We start from the raw sequence: 16,390 nt of genomic DNA on the forward strand, positions 1-16,390 counted from the left end.
AGAGGCCCCGAGAACTAGAACACTGGCAAGAATGAGACTTTGTTTCATTCTGTTCCTTTCCACCCGTAATTACAAAATACCAGTGCCCTTCAGGAGAGTTTCACCTTACCTAAAGGTAAAGCATGGGCCTGCACGTGGAACTCAGTACTTGGGTTGCTTGCCTAGCATGCACAGAGCCCTGGGCAGGCCCAGATAAACTAAACATGCTCCCACAATGAAATCAAGAGGATCTGAAGTTCAAAGTCATCTTCAACTACATGGGGAGTTCAAAGCTAGCCAACCCAATAATTCTTGTCTCAAAAATAAAATAAACAAAATAAAAACATGGAAGCCAGGCAAGGTGGTACACACTCCTAGTCCTAGCACTTAGATGGCAGAGGCAGAGAGATCTCTTCGAGTATGATGCCAGTCTGGTCTACTTAGTCAGACCTTGTTTAAAACAAGCAAACAAATCACAAATAGTATTTGGATGTAACTATGTTGTATTTGAGGGTAGACAGATAGCTCAGAAGTCATGAGTGACTTTTGCTCTTCCAGAGGACATGAGTTTGATTCCCAGCACCCAGACAGGGTGGCTTGCAGCCATCTATATCCCTAAGACAGATTTGATGCTCTTTTTTTGCCACACCCATAACCCCCCCCAACACACATACACCTTCTTAAAAACAAGAAAAAAAAACTTAAAGTAAATAATACACTATCAATTTTTAAAAACCAAGTTACTAAGGTACATGTAAAACCCAAAAATTCAGGGAGTACATTAAAGCACCTAGAAGACGAACATCTATCTATAAAGGGCATTGATTAATATGCCATGCCCAGTAGTTGGCCAACACAAAATGAACTTGATGCTATCTTTGTAGACATTTTGTCTCTTTTTGCTTTGCTTTGGGCATTTTTTTTTCTTATTGAATTTTTGCTTGTTCATTTTAGTTTTTATTGTTTTGGGGGTATGTTTCTTGTTTTTGCTTATTCGGTTTTCAGAAAGAGGAGAAAAGATTGAGAGAAAGAAAAAGCGTGTAAATGTGGGTGTGTAGAGAGGTGGGGGGAGTCTGGGAGGAGTTAGAGAAAGGTGAGATGTCCATGCTCTAGCAAACAACTCCCTACCCAAGCTCAGGCAAGCAACCTTGGTTAACTCAGTGTCACAGAAGCAAAGCAAAGCAAACAAAGTAGCATGGCAATTAAAGGGAACTTAATGAGAAGAAAGGGGTCAGCAGGGATGGGAGCAGGTCAGAGAGGGTAACCGGTGTGTGTGTGTGTGTATGTTTGTGTGTGTGTGTGTGTATGTGTGAAATTCTCAAAGAATAAAATAAAAATAAATAGAAAAGAAAGATAACAAATCTCCCCAACAGGCCAGTTTGAATCAGAAGATAATAGCATCCCTCTGCTTTCATCCTTAACAAAAAAAATCTGAAGCTAGCCAATACATGATCTGTCTATCGTCTATCTCACAGACTTTCAAGGAACGTGGCTACGAAAGTCTGCTTCTCTCTGTTTGAACTTTATCCCGTCCTCCGTATACAATGCATAAACAGATTTCTTCAGCAGACAGATAAACCATGTGTCATGGCTCCAGCTAGAAAACCCAGAGCTGGGCCCGAAGTCCCAAGTGTCCAACCCCCAGATGGGATATAAGCATGCAGCCCAGTTAAGTAAGTCCCCTTCATTCTCACTGCTCCCACGGTGCTGCACTTACCTGTTGAGCTCCTTTGCTCTCCAAGATCTCTCCGGTTTTATAAAAATCCTCGTGATTGTGCCTCACTCTTCTGGAACCAGGCTGCAGTCTAGGCTTCCCACTCAGTGTCTGCTGATGTCATGGCGGAGCAGACACATGGTACACTCCATGCAATTTGACTGTATCTGGACAGGTTTTTGTCAGCAGTCTCTACTATATCACACTATCCTTTTCCTTGCCTTTTGTCAGGAGTGCATGCTCTCTGGGGGCTGTCTGTCTGTTTCTTTCATTTGTTTTTCTTGCTGTTTGATAGCTTCCTCAGCACCAGTTTAGAATGTACAAGAACTCAGGAACTGGGGCCTCTGGTCACTCTACTGTGTGTCTTCTATTTGCTCTGCACATGATCGCCAGGAGAGACAATGCTCCGTTTGTCCTGGAGTTCGGATCCAGCCCCCTTAGAGGGCTTGCAGAGAGCCTGCTGTCTCCACTTGGAAGAATGAGGGGAATTTTTACAACAAAAATTAAGAAATCTAGAAACATGTCTATCCTTCCATTCAAGTTGAGGCATCCTTCCCCAGGGGCTTCAGTCGCCTGGCGTACCCTCATGCACAAGCTGAGAGCCAAAGAGGGACAGCAGGGAAAGCAGAGCTGGACGTAGATTCATGAGAGGTGAAAGCTTTCTAAGGTAGTTAATACCATTATTTTCCTTTTTTGGCTATTTTCTCCCTTAACTCCAGCATATTTCATACAAATACAGGGCTGGAGAGATGGTTCAGCAGTTGAGAATCCTGAACGCTCTTCTAGACATGGGTTCAGTTCCCAGCACCCACAACATCTGTAACTCCAAGATCTGACACCCTTACATAGACATACATACAGGCAAAACACCAATGCACATAAAATAAAAAATAAATTATGTATTAAAAACCCAAACAGAATAGGAAAACTAAACACTAACTTGAAAATAAGCTTTAAAAGATCAGAATTAGATCATAGTAAGTACTTTTCCCTTTTGGAACCTTTCTTCCCCCAGATATGGTTAAAGAAAAGTAGGCAAAACAAACAAACTTTCCTTTTATTCTTGCTTTTATTCGAATCTTCACTTAGTTGACGTTCACACAATGGTTAAGGTCCAAACTTCTCTAACTGCTGAGGTAACACGAACACCTCTTATTCTATGTCTCTTTCTTGGCGGAACCAGAAGATCTATCTACTCTTGGTTGATGGTAGTTACGGCTGAAGTTGGATCTGTTTCTGGTGGTTTCTAGTGGAAGCTTCTTCTTTTCCCCGCAAGAGATTTTTTTGCAACACGGGTGCTGGAGCGGTTATTCCGAGCCTTTTTAGTAAGAGAGGCATCCGAGGTCCTGAAGATCTTGTCTTTCCTAGAACTTATGCCCTCCATTGTCTTCATGGTGTGCTTGCTTGCTTCCATCCTGTATGCTTCTGCTGACCTTGAACTCTTCCTGTCCTGCTCACCGCACATCTGCACTGGCCTCTCATACAGGGGTCCCGCTTCATGGAGAGGGAAGCTGTTGAGAATATCTACCCTCTGTTTTAGGACCTGACATTCATCCTGGAGCATGGATGCGATCAAATGCAGCGAGTGTGCATCACGGTTCAGGTTCTTCACCTGCACCTCTAGTTCCCGCTTGGCAGACTGTCCATTGCTGGGCTGGGTTTGGGAATAGATTCGACAGCTTCCTTCTTTCTGGCATTCCTGATATAACCTTATTAGTTCTCTGAGCTCGCTGTGCTGCCTACTCCAGTGATCTGCTTCCTGTAATAACTGCTCCATATTGCTCCTGAGTTTTCTGTACCCTTCACGTATGATAAAGGAGCCACAGCGGCCCCTCTCCGCGCTCAGCTTCAAGTTGTCAAAGCTTCTCCTTTTTTCTGAATCGCACACGTCCCATGTAAATGCCTGCACCATGTTCTTAGCACTCTGGTTTTTCAAAAACATCTCCGCTTTGTTTGTGTACTGCTCTCTCTCTGGGTCGAAATGAAACACCATATCCTTAAGTTGCATTTTATTTCTCCTATCAACAGCTCTGATTTTAAGTTTTGACACATCCTCAGAAGTACTGGCATCATCAAAACTCTCCCTGACTGCTGTAGGCTTATCTTCAATGCCTGCTATACTTTTAAGAACATCTTTAATGTCTTTTAAGAGATTGCTAAATTTCTGTACTGTCCCTGTTCTTCCTACTGGACTAATACTATTCTTTGGTGGTGGGATGTAGTCCCAACAGAGATGGGGGAGCGACCCAATCTCAAGGAAAGAAATGGTGATCCCCGGGTTTGGTGATGATCCTTGGTTAGGGATACGGATTTGAGGTGGGGCAAGCTTCTCATGTGGGCTGTCAAAGTTGGCCATCAGGGTCTGAGGAGGGCATAAAACCTTAGAGATTCCAGGAAGGACAGATGGCAGTCTCTTGTGAGTCGGTGGAGGAGATGGAACCAAGCAGGAGTTACAGACCAGAGTTAATGACTGAGACCCAGGGAGATGGTGTTCAGGTGGAAGGTAACATCTCAGACAGCCTAGGGGGAGAGGGTGGGAAGGAGCACCAGGAGCTCCATCCCCCTTCTGCTAGCCTCCTGGTGTTTATTCTGAGGCCCTAGCAAAGGGGTCAGATTTGTCATTGCCCTTTATTTTGTCATTGCCCTTATGGGTACTACTCATACATTCTGTTTCCTTTGCATCACAATGGAAGCCTCTTAAACTCCTGCCCACAACTCAGATACCACAACCAACCTTACTTTTCCCAGCTAAGACCTCTACAACGTTCTTGCCCCTTTCTGTCCTCCTAGGATCTTCATTCTAAGGGCATTTCAGTAATTTCCTTCCTTACCTTCCCACTCCCAACCTTACCATACCACACCATGCCAACCTCAAGCACAGTGTCCCAACCGACGGTATGATTGAGAGAGAGTTCACCATGCTGGGTGAGGACTGCTCCATAGACAGCAGCTTTGCTGCTTCTGTTGTTAGGTGTTGTAAAGGAGTGAGGAAGATGTGTGGTTTCAATGACAATGGCCCCCAGAGGCTCATAGATTTGAATACTTGGTCATCAGTGGCACTATTTGAAAGGATTACAAAGTGTGGCCTTGTTGGAGGAAGTGTGTCACCTAGGGCAGGCTTTGAGGTTTCAAAAGCCCATTCCAAGCCCAGAGTACACCTCTCTTCCTGCTGCCTGAAGAGCCAGATGTAGAACTCTCAGCTACTTCTCCAGCGCCGTGCATGTCTGCGGGCATTGCACCATGCTTTCCACCATGATGACCATGGATTCTGAAACTGTAAGCCAGCCCCAATTAAATGCTTTTCTTTGTAAGAGCTGCTGTGGTCTCTTCACAGCAGTATCTTTTGGATTTTGTTTGTTTGTTTGTTTTGGTGGTAGTAGGGGCTCTTTTTTAAAGTTCTGGTTTATTTTTTGCAGGGCAAAATCAAATCCCAGGCCTCATGCATGCTAATCAAGCCATCTGCCTTTGCTTGCGCTCCATCCCCAGCCCTCCTTTGCTTTATTGACCTTTATCCGAAATGAATAATCATGAAAGTTACATACATTCAGATTGTGAAACACATTTTCTCTGCTAAGTTTCTCCACTTACTGGTCTTAACAGCTCCAGGCTTATATCCTACACAGTTAACCTTTTCAGAGGAGGAGGACTTTCTCTTCACCTGATTCTAGCAGAAGAGCCAAAGAAGACTATCTTGCTCTTCTCGTTACTTCCGCTCTTTCCCTGTTTACATTCGGTCCACCACTTTCCCCTCACTCTGGACTCTGAGAGATGGTCTCTCTCTCCTAGTCACAAGACCCCTCCCTCCCCTCTCCCTTAAAAAATAGTGCAAAAGAAACTGCTAGGCACAGTGGCATGTGTTTATAGTTCCAGCGCTCAAGAGGCTGAAGCAGAAAGGTTTTGAGTTCAAGGAACTTTCTCGAAAAACATAAGAAAAAGAATGCCAAGAAAAGCATAATTGGCCCGGCAGAGGTCACATGCCCCTGAATTCCAGAGGCCTACAGCCCAAGAACTGAATCAGAGGGACAAGATTTTTTTTAAGAGAAAAACATAAGACCAGGTTTATTTCATACGATGTTATTCACACATATCATTTTCTAATTTATACATAATATACAAAGAAGTGAAGATAACATTTCACATGAACCAATAAGAGCCAGGACTTAGACAAACTGGTCCAGAAATGATCTATATCAAAAGGAGACACTCAAGAGTAAAGCCTAAGTGGTTTCTGCCCAATCAGATTTCTTTATTCTGAAATACCTGATTTTTCTAAAGTTCCATGCCAACATACTAAAAGGTGGAATCAGGATGGGCACCAAAATGGGCAGACCAAAAAATTTTCACATTTTTTTTTTCTAGAATATGCCTAAAAGTATTAGGAGGACTGAGAGGTCAGCACTGGGATGAATGAACCAGGACTGCTAGAGGATTCAGTTCCAAATAACTTTCTCTAGGACTTGCCACTTTCTGTACCAAGTGACAGCTGCCTGGACATCCAAAGGGAAGGGTGAGGACAAACCATGATGGGCCGAATTTGCAGGAAGAGAGGTTACCAATCTCTAACACGGACAGCTTTGATTCTGAAACCAAGGGCTGACGCAGGGAAGCTATCTAAGTTCTACCCAGGGCCAAGACACTCTGAAGCAGGCAAAACAAAGTAGAAAAGGGGGCAAGAGAGTCATTCTGCATAGGAGAAAATACTGCTACTGTGACAGGGACATGCTGATGAGACAACTTAAGGGAGCTGTTCCCAAAATACAAAAGGAAACAAGTATCAGGTGGCAGATGGCTCCACACTGCACCTAACACACGATAATGGCACAAATCATTTCCCACTGTCAAAACTGAAGATGCTTTCTCCTCTCATGTGAAAGCTTGGAGACTACATGCTTCCTATGGGAGTTGTTTTACTAGCTATTACTTTTGATGATAATCATGTAGAGATAAGAGATAAAATTCTTTCTTTTATGGCTGGCTGTGGTGGCAAGTGCCCATCATCCTAAAACTCAAGAAGCTTGACACAGGAGCCTAGAAAGTTCAAAGCCAGCCTAGAGTACATGCAATACCTAATAATAATTTATAAGTAACTTTTTAACTTCTTGCTTCGCAAACATTTTACTTTAGGTAAAAGTTGCTGAAATGGAACGCTACTGCTCAAGCACCATCTAACAAGCATCTTGTATAACCACAATACAATCGTTGACACTGTCAGCACAATGCCGTCATGTAAACTACAGATTCTCCTGCGTCATCCAGTTTCCCCACTAAAATTCTTTTTTCTGCTCCTAATCACAATGTACTTCCTCAGCATGTCTAGTTTCCTCCAGGACTTTCCTGATGATGACCAAATAGGTATTTTGTGTTTATCTGATTCCTAACCACTTTACTGAGGATCTGTACTTTACGCAAGAATGTCACACAAGTGCCATGACCCAGAGCAGGTCTCCTAAATCTCATGACTCCATTTACTTGGGACTGTTGACTCATCTATTGCACAGTTACCATCTTTCCTTCTGTAACTAACAAATATTAGATGAATTACCTTGAGGATATGCAAAGGTCTTGTTCCCCGCATACTTGTGCGCTGACTTTAGTTCCCCAGGTGAAGTTAGCCTGTTTATTACAGTATTGTTCTAATGGCAAATGTCATTCCCTCTTCCCATTCTTTTTGTATTAATAGAAAGCATTTTGTAAAGAATTCAGGTTTTCATTCAATCATGTATCTACGTAAGTGTGGATTTATAGATACTTAAAAACGATTTGAGTTTAAACACAATTGCTCTTTGGCTGGGAAGATAGCTCAGTGTTTAAATGCCTTTGCTGTAAAGGTAAGAGGACCTGAGTTCAAATCTCCAGGAAGAAAGCCAGACATGGCCATGCATGCCTGTAACCCCAGAATTTGGCGTGGGGTAGATACAGGTGGGTCTTAGGGGCTCTCTGGCCAGCCAGTTTAGCTAAAATTGCAAGCTTCAAACTTAGTGAGAGACTATCTCAAAAATAAAGATGGGGAGCAATAGAGGAAGACCCCAAGGTCCTCCTCCAGTCTCTATAAATTCATAACCCACATATACTGTATACATGTCTGTGCCATCATACCACACACTACCACCACACCACACACAGACACACACACACAGACACACACACACACAGACACACACACATAGACACACACACACACACACACAACTATTACTACTCCTGCTCCTACCACCGTTTATGTTCCTGTTCAAATACCCAGGGGGAATTTGAATATGGTGGGGAATTTTGGCAAAATAGACATCTTTGTTTTATGTGGATGTTTAATGGTTTATTTATTGTGTGCATTTTTGTGTACATATATGTGTGTGCCATGTGCATGTCTGGTTCCCTCAGATGTTGAGGAGGCCACTGCTGCAGGCATCACATGGATGCAGGGAAACAACCCTGAGCACACTACAAGAGCAGGAGTGCCGAGTCCGCCAGCCCACGTCTTTATCCTCTTAACACTTTAAGAAAAAAATCCAATAATCAATGATTTGTAAAATGTTTTATTAAAGAGTCTGGTGCATATGGAGACCTGAAAGAGGGCATCAGAGCCCCTGGAACTAGAGTTGTGATTGGTTCTGACGTGTGGGTGCTGAACCAAACTTGGGTCTTCTGCAAGAGCAGCAAGTGCTCTTAACCACTGAGTTCTCTCTCCAGCCTTTGCAAGATATCATTTTAACATCTTGATTTATATTGTACTTCTAAATGTAATTACTCACCTGTAATTTTACAGTCATTTTATAGGAAAATTTTTCTGAAATTGAAATTTTTATTTAAAAAAATTAAAAGATAGATGTAGCTGCACACTTGTCTGACCATTTCTTCAACAGGCCTTTTTACCACCAGGTGGAGATATGGAGCTACAAAATTATAACTGTGGCTAAGGAAGTGGAAAAGACCAAGAATCTGAACTCTGCGCGTGCGGGATGGCAGAGGAGCTCACCCAGGCAGTGGGCTCAAAATGTCAGTTCTAAAGGACTTGGCAGAGTTCTAGGTAGTTGTGATAGGAGTCTGGGTCGTGTCCTGTCCTGCTTGAGTCTGGGGAGGCAAGTGTGAGGGCAGGAGGCGGCAGCAGCATTTTAAACAGTGTTCACTCTACAGGAAGAGCAGGTTAGTATATAACACGCCTGCTCCAAACCTGTATAAGTTCTACGGAAGAACAACTCCAAAGTAAAGATTGCTGAGAGACCAGACACAGAAACGTGGCTGCTCCTCTGAGACTAACAGTTCAGTATCTGTAGAGACTAACCGGCCAAAACTCAAAGCAAAACCCTCACGCGTTATCAAAAGGCACTGAGCATGCGGCATCTGGCCCAGTGACTGTGACATCTTAAACATTCAAGGTCAACTCATCATGACCCATGGAGCCTCCCCCAGAATGGCTACTCCCAGGGACAGCTAACCATTACTATAAAATTTACTGCTTGGGCAGCTGTGATGGCTCAGAACCCACAGGTATTTACTGCCAAGCTGGGACCCACATGGTGGGAAGACAGAACTGACTCTGGATAATTGTTTTCTGGCTTCCACATGCCACAGACAGACAGACAGACAGACACACACACACACGTGTGCACATACACACACAGAAAATGCGATAAAATTTTTAAATGAACTACATAACAAGATGGATGCCCACTTACCACTTGAGAAACGAATGGCACACATGAGCTATGAACAAGAACCGCAACAGCCCCAAGAGCTCCCATCCCTTTGTGACGGTGATAGTCTATCATCTATCTCTCTATATGTATCTATTTGTCTGCCTGTCTGCCAGCTCTATCTGAGAAAAAGCCCACTGTTGCTCTTGCAACATGCATTCTTTAAATCTTTTTTATAGCAGGTCTAGTCTGGTAAGTAGTTTTATTCCCTGCTGGGAATGGAGGGCTTTGACAGCATTTGCTGTATCGTTAAATATTCAAGGGCATACTAGTTAAGAAAAATTGTTGATACTCAGGAGTAAATTCAGCAAGAGAATTGTAAAATGTGTACTCTGAAAACTACACACGATCATGGAAAGATATTAAATATTAAATATCTGACATGAAAGAGATAATTTGTTATATTCATGGGTACTTGTGGTGGCAATAGGCTAGTCCCAACACAGCCCTTACCAAAGTCTCAGCTAGACAGGCTGATCCCAAAGCTCCGGGGAAGTCGGATCTCCAGAGCAATCAGATGACCCTGAAGAGAAATCAAGTAGCAAGTCTCACGTTACCTCCACGTCAAGTCTCACCACAGACGGTAGTATTCAAGACAGCGTGGCGTTAGGAAGACTGTATGGACTCAGTGCAGCAACAGAGCTCACACGTAGTCGACTAAGAGTCAGCAAAAATACAGAGGCAACTCATGGATGAGTCTGCTTCAGCCAAAGATGCCGGAAAAGCTCAACATCTATATGCAGATAAAATAAGCTTTAACAGAGGCAGGAAAGTGCGGCTCTTCTGCTCATGTATCAGAGGGTCACAGTAAACACTTTAAACATTTATTTTAGTTTTTCTATTAATTACACTTTATTCACTTATGTATTATATATTATTCACTTATGTATCCCCCATAAGCCTCTCCCTCCTCCCCTCCCGATCCCACCCTCCCTCCCCTTTTTTCACACATGCCCCTCCCCAAGTCCACTGATAGGGGAGGTCCTCCTCTCCTTCCTTCTGATCTTAGTCTATCAGATCACATCAGGAGTGACTGCATTGTCATCTTCTGTGGCCTGGTAAGGCTGCTCCCCCCTCAGGGGTGATCAAAGAGCAGGCCAATCAGTTCCTGTCAGAGGCAGTCCCTCTTCCCATTACTATGTAACCCACTTGGGCACTGAACTGCCATGTGCTACTTCTGTGCAAGGGTTCTAGGTTATCTCCATGCATGGTACTTGGTTGGAGTATGGGTCTCTGGGAAGATCCCTGTGTTCAAATTTTCTGGTTCTGTTGCTCTTCTTGTGGGGTTCCTGTCCTCTCCAGATCTTACTATTTCCCACTTCTTACAAAAGATTCCATGCACTCTGCCCAACAGTTGGCCATAAGTCTCAGCGTCTGCTTTGGTAGTCTGCAGGGCAGAGGCTTTCAGAGGCCCTCTGTGGCAGGTTCCTAGGTTGTTTCCTGTTTTCTTCATCTTCTGATGTTCTTTTAGTTTTTTGAGGTACTTTTCCTGTGTAGTCCTGAACATCCCAGAGCTCTCTTACACCAGGCTGGCCTTGAACTCACAAATATCCACCTGCCTCTTCCTCCTGAGTGCTGGGACTAAAGGCATGCACCACCACCGCCCTGACAGCAAGTTCAAAACTATCCTCAAGTGAGAGTAGTGGGGCAAACATAGTCCTAGCTCTTGAGAGGATGAGGTAGAAGGATTTCAAGTTCAAGGCTAGCCAAGGCTTTTTGGTGAGACTTTACCTGAAAAATCCAAGGGCTAAAGGTGTGGCTCAATAGTGGAGCACTTAGCAAGCCAAAGCCCTGTGTTTGATGTACAGGACTAAAAACAACAACAACAACAACAACAAAAACAAACAACTAAACAAAAACAGGAGGGGGATGTCACCATCTGCTTCTACGTCACAAAGTTCCCTACTTCTTACTTCTTGCTTGGCTTCTGTTCCCTTAACTGGTCCCCACAGTTTCATAAATGGGAAATCTGGGAACATCTTTCACTTCCCTTCCTACCCATGTCCGTCACTTCCTGGATCCAATCAAATCCCAATCTTTCTATTTCCTACACCTCTCTGCAACCCAAATGCTGCCCTCCTTCGATGATCAGAGTCTAGTCCACCTTTCCAATGCCTCCCCTCCCCCCCCACTGCGTCCACTTTGACTCTGAAGCACGGGTATTATGATGTTTTATAAACACAGAAGGGCAAGTGTGAGAACTGAGCCCTAATTCTTGGGCTTGAATGGACTCATTCTTTTTCTCTTTCTCATCCTTCCCTTTGGCATAGGACTTCCTCCCTTGTCCCTCACACTGCTGTGTTTTGGAGCATATCACATGTTTAATTTTACAGTTCAACTGAGGGCAATTTGCCTTGGAATGAATCATGTCTTGACTCTCACTTGCTTCGGACCTTTCACATAATAATTACAAGGGACAGTTTAAAACTCTAATTTCTATACCATAAAACTCATGCTTTGTACAATGTTTTTTTGGAAATAAGCAAATTGGCCTCCTTATACCCTTCTTTGTAAAACATTGTTTCTTCCTGGCTTTTCCAAGATATTGTTTGGGTACAAACAACACCAGCAACAACAAAATAAAAAAAAAAAAAACTATTTGTCTGTCTTATACAAACATTATGAAATAAAACAGAACAGACAATTGAAATTTACAATTCTATGTATATTGCATGTAGTTTTTCAGGAATCAGACATGGGAAGAGCCCATGAAATTTGGCAATTTGGCACAGTTGTAGGTGAACATAAAACAGTGCTGAAGCTGACTTTTAGGACAGTGGACATGTAACGGGAGCATGGGGAACCATCAACTGAAAGCCTTGTTGGAGACGGACATTTTGCTTCTACCAAATGCACTGCCAAAATGGCTGCTTTATTCCACATAAAAAAATAACCCAAGATTAGACTTTGATTTAGGTATCTGTGCTCCCAGCAAGTCTAAGTGAAGGCGAATGCAGGGCTCCTACCATAAGAATAAAATAAAGAGCAATAGGAAGAAAAGGCAAGCAAAACTGCGGCTCCCAAATTCCCCAACGACTTTCTACAAGCTACTCAGTTTGTATCTCTATATCGCATCTAAATTTGTTACTGTCTCCCCCAAACACCAGCTATCATATTAAACAGGTCAAAATGAGCAAACAAACAATGAGGTGTTGTCACATTACCATCAATTTAAAATAGATAACAGTTTAATCTTAGCATTTAACAGGACCTCATGCCTGCCATACTCCTTACTACACGGGAGTCTTGAGGTAATGACTTAACTATCCTACAACTCAATTTTCCATTGGTAAAAACTCAAATACCACTCATCCTTAGTTCACAGAATATTTAGGAGGACCAAGTGAAAAAATTCAGTATATGAGGCTGGGCAGTGGTGGTGCATGCCAGCACACGGGAGGCAGAGTCAGGCAGGTCTCTGAGTTTGAGGCCAGCCTGAAACGCAGAGTGAGTTCCAGGATAGCTACGGCTACACAGATAAACCTGTCTAAAAAAAAAAATAACAACGAAAGAATTCCTTTAATTCCTTTACACACATGAGAATATATTTTTTTTTTCTCACTTGCTTTCTTCAATCCTTATCCTATGTAGAATTATGGTTATTATCTATTCTTTTCATTTCATCATTATTATTATTACCATTGTTATCAGGAATAGGATCTCACTATATATCCCAAGCTGGTCATAAATTGATGATCCTGCTGCCTCCGCCCCTTATGTGTGGGATTTCAGCCATGGGCTGTTTTGGTCAGTTTATTGCTTTGTTTCCTCTATTAGAATGTAAACTCCATGAAGGCAACATTTTTGTCTTGTTTTCTGATGTCTCTCTAAAACTTACAAAATCTATGACTCATAAAATACATTTGGTATGGATAAATAAATGTTGGTAATTTGCCCAAGCAAAATTTATTGCTGAATTATCCTCAGGTAAGAAATGGTGTGCCAGGCATGATGGCTTCACTTAATCCTAATAGTCAGGAGGCTGACCTAGGAAGAATTATCAAACGTTCAGGGCCAAAATGGACTACAGCACGAGACGCTGTCTCAGACTGGAAAAGGTGAAGGAGTAAGAAGGAAAAGAGGACAAGGATAGGAGGAGAAAATAGAGGGAAAGAGGAGGACAAGGCCAGGAGGAGAAAGCAGAACTTTAAATGGGCACGTAGGACTGGGCACAGTACCATCCAGAGACACTGGCTCATCTGTTTCATAGACAAGAACAAGACACCCAGGCGAAGCCCACATCAGTGACAGCAGAGGCTTTTCTAACGGTGTCAAAGGACAGGCCAAAAGCAACCTTGGAGTTGTGATCTTCATGGAGTTTGTCGACAGTCCCATGTTTTTTAAAAGGTACTCACTGTGGAATGTGTGTGTGTGTGTCTGGGGTCCGAAGCTTACACCCCCCCACTGATGGGGGCCCTCTTCAGCCTGTTCCACCCAGCCTGCTCCCATGCTGGCCTTGCTGAAAAGGAAGAGACATCTAAGATCTGTGCTTGGCCCTCCGCTTTGAATTCTCTACTTGTAGGATTTTCTCCAGCGGGATTGTTTTTATTGTTCTTTTTCTTTCTTTCTTTTTTAATTCTTCCTGAAAGAGCTTTATTGGCAGAGTTCTGGCTTTCTACTAAGAAGTTTATAAAGGATATCAGCTTTCCAATGTTTTGTATTCATTTTCCAGCAAAGTTTTGGCTTAACACAGTGAACAAGATTGTGTTCCACTTCTGTCTCCAGTTTGTGCTGAGCTATCAGCTCGACTTCCATTCAGTCTGGATTGGAAATGGCCTTTCATCCTTCCTTAGCTATTGTCAACAAAGCGTCCTTTTGTGAGACATTCATCATCTGCCTTTAACTTCCAAGTCTGGTCACCTGCCAGCAATTTCAGCTGCGCAACCCTGCTGCTCAGAACTTGAATTCCATTTTCTTTGTGAGAATACTTGCTGTGTTTTGGAAATTTCTGACAATGCCAATTTGGTTCATTGCACTCACTTCAGTCTTCTGCTTGTTATAAATAGTCAAGTCTTTGTTTACCACACATAAGCACACACATGCAGCTGAACATGCTTGTGCATGCACACACACACACACAGACACACACACACACACATCTGTGGCTGAACACAGTGAGAGAACATTGCCTAGCACGTTGGCCTCACATTCAGCCCATCGCTAAAGATGGTCTTGAACTTCTGGTCCTCCTGCTGCTACCTCTCAGAGCTGGCGTTAGCAGTGTGCTCCACCACAAGTTGTGGATGTGCTGTCGGGGCTTCTTGCCTGAGAGGCAGACACGCTGCTAGCGGCAGACTGAGCGGCATCCCAGTGCAGCACAAAACAACTCAATGTCCATTTAATTTGCCTCTAAAGATTGTGTAGTGAGATGGATCAACAGGCAAAGGAGCTTGCCCCCACGCCTGAAAACCTGAGTTCAGTCCTGGGAATTCCACATGATGAAAGAAGAGAGCTGACTGGTCCAAGTTGTCCTCTGGCCTTTATATGTGCAAAGAAACACACACACACACAGAGACAAATTGGGTATACAACTTGATCTATGCATATTATGTATAATTACTCAAACAAATAAATTAATAACATACCCACTAGAACCATTTCAGTACACTAGGTTGCCAAAATGCATATGATTTTAGATTTCTTTATTTTTTTTGAGTCAGGGTGTTACATAGCCAAGGTTGGCCTCAAACTCATCATGTAGCCAAGGATGGCTTTGAACTCCTGACCTCCTGCCTCCACCTCCCAAATGTTGGAATTACAGGTGCATACCCCTACGCCTGGTTTTATTCATGTCTTCTAACTCAGCTTGTACAATTTGAATTTTAGATTCCACATGTGAGATGGAAGAGGATTTGTGTTTGGGGAGCCTGGCTTATTCCATAATGTCCTATATTTACATCAATATTATTACATTGCATGATTTGTTTTTGTTTTTGTTTTTGTTTTTTTATGCTGAGTAATACTCCATTCTGTGTACATTTTCTTCATTCATTCATTTGATTTATTCATCATCTGTATACTCTTGGTTATTTCCATATCTTGCTGTTGTGAATAATGCTGCAATGAGCATGAGGCACTTATGGTTTATGAGATTCTGATAATCACTTGATTTGGATATATACTTAAAGTTAGTATTATGGGATGTTTTCTTTCCTTTTTAAATATTTTTTATTTTAAAAGTGTGAGCATAGTTGTGCATGTCTTTAATCCCAGCACTAAGACAGCACAGACAGGAAGATCTCTGTGAGTTTGAAGCCACCCAGGGCTACACAGTGAGATCCTGTCTCAACAAATAAATAATAGATATTAATTTATTCTTTGAAAATTGCACCTATTTATACACTGCATTTTTATTTTAACCATCTACTACTCTCTCCAGCTCCTTTCAGTGCACCCTACCCATCTGCCTCCCAATTTCATGTCGGAGTCTTTTTTAAAATTTCTTTTCAATTTATATATATTTACAATTTGTATCTTGGTCATTGCCTTAGGGTATCTGTTGCTGTGAGAAAACACCAGGACCAAAGCAAGTTGGGGGAGGAAATGGTTTATATTTCCACATCACTGTTCCTAACTGAAGGACATCAGGACAGGAACCTGCAGGCAGGCACTGATTGGGAGGAGTGCTACTTACTGGCTTGCTCTTCATGGCTTGTTCAGCCTGCTTTCTGGAACCTAGGACCACCAACTCAAGGCTAGTACTACCCACGATGAGTTGGGCCCTCCCCTATCAACCACCAATTTAAAAAAATGCTTACAAGTTTGTATACAGCCCAGTGGTATGGAGGACTTTTCTTATTTGGGTTCCTCCTCTCTATTGACTCTAGCCTGTGTCGGGTTGACATAACACTACCAAGCACGGTTGATCCCTGTCGAGTTTACACACAAACACGTCACTGTAAAGCCACCCCAAGGGCCACCATTGATATAGACACAGCAATACAAAACATTTTATCGACTTTGGTGATGTGCACCTTTAATCCCAGCACTCAGGAGACAGAGGAAAGCA

General features: G+C 42.8%; 1 protein-coding gene across 1 annotated transcript; it reads right to left on the reverse strand.

Annotated features, from left to right (window-relative positions):
* Positions 1 to 2,939: 2,939 nt before the first annotated feature.
* On the reverse strand, positions 2,940 to 4,049 carry Spz1 (spermatogenic leucine zipper 1). Its single transcript, XM_021634083.1, has one exon. The coding sequence runs from the start codon at positions 4,047 to 4,049 to the stop codon at positions 2,940 to 2,942; it is 1,110 nt and encodes a 369-aa protein (XP_021489758.1).
* Between the last annotated feature and the right edge of the window lie 12,341 nt (positions 4,050 to 16,390).

Source organism: Meriones unguiculatus, chromosome 2, assembly GCF_030254825.1.
Source record: "Meriones unguiculatus strain TT.TT164.6M chromosome 2, Bangor_MerUng_6.1, whole genome shotgun sequence".
NCBI classification, from domain to species: domain Eukaryota; kingdom Metazoa; phylum Chordata; class Mammalia; order Rodentia; family Muridae; genus Meriones; species Meriones unguiculatus.

What these genes read in the sequence shown, in the direction of transcription:
- Spz1 (XM_021634083.1), bottom strand. Translation starts at nt 4,049, where the DNA reads ATGGCCAACTTTGACAGCCCACATGAGAAGCTTGCCCCACCTCAAATC.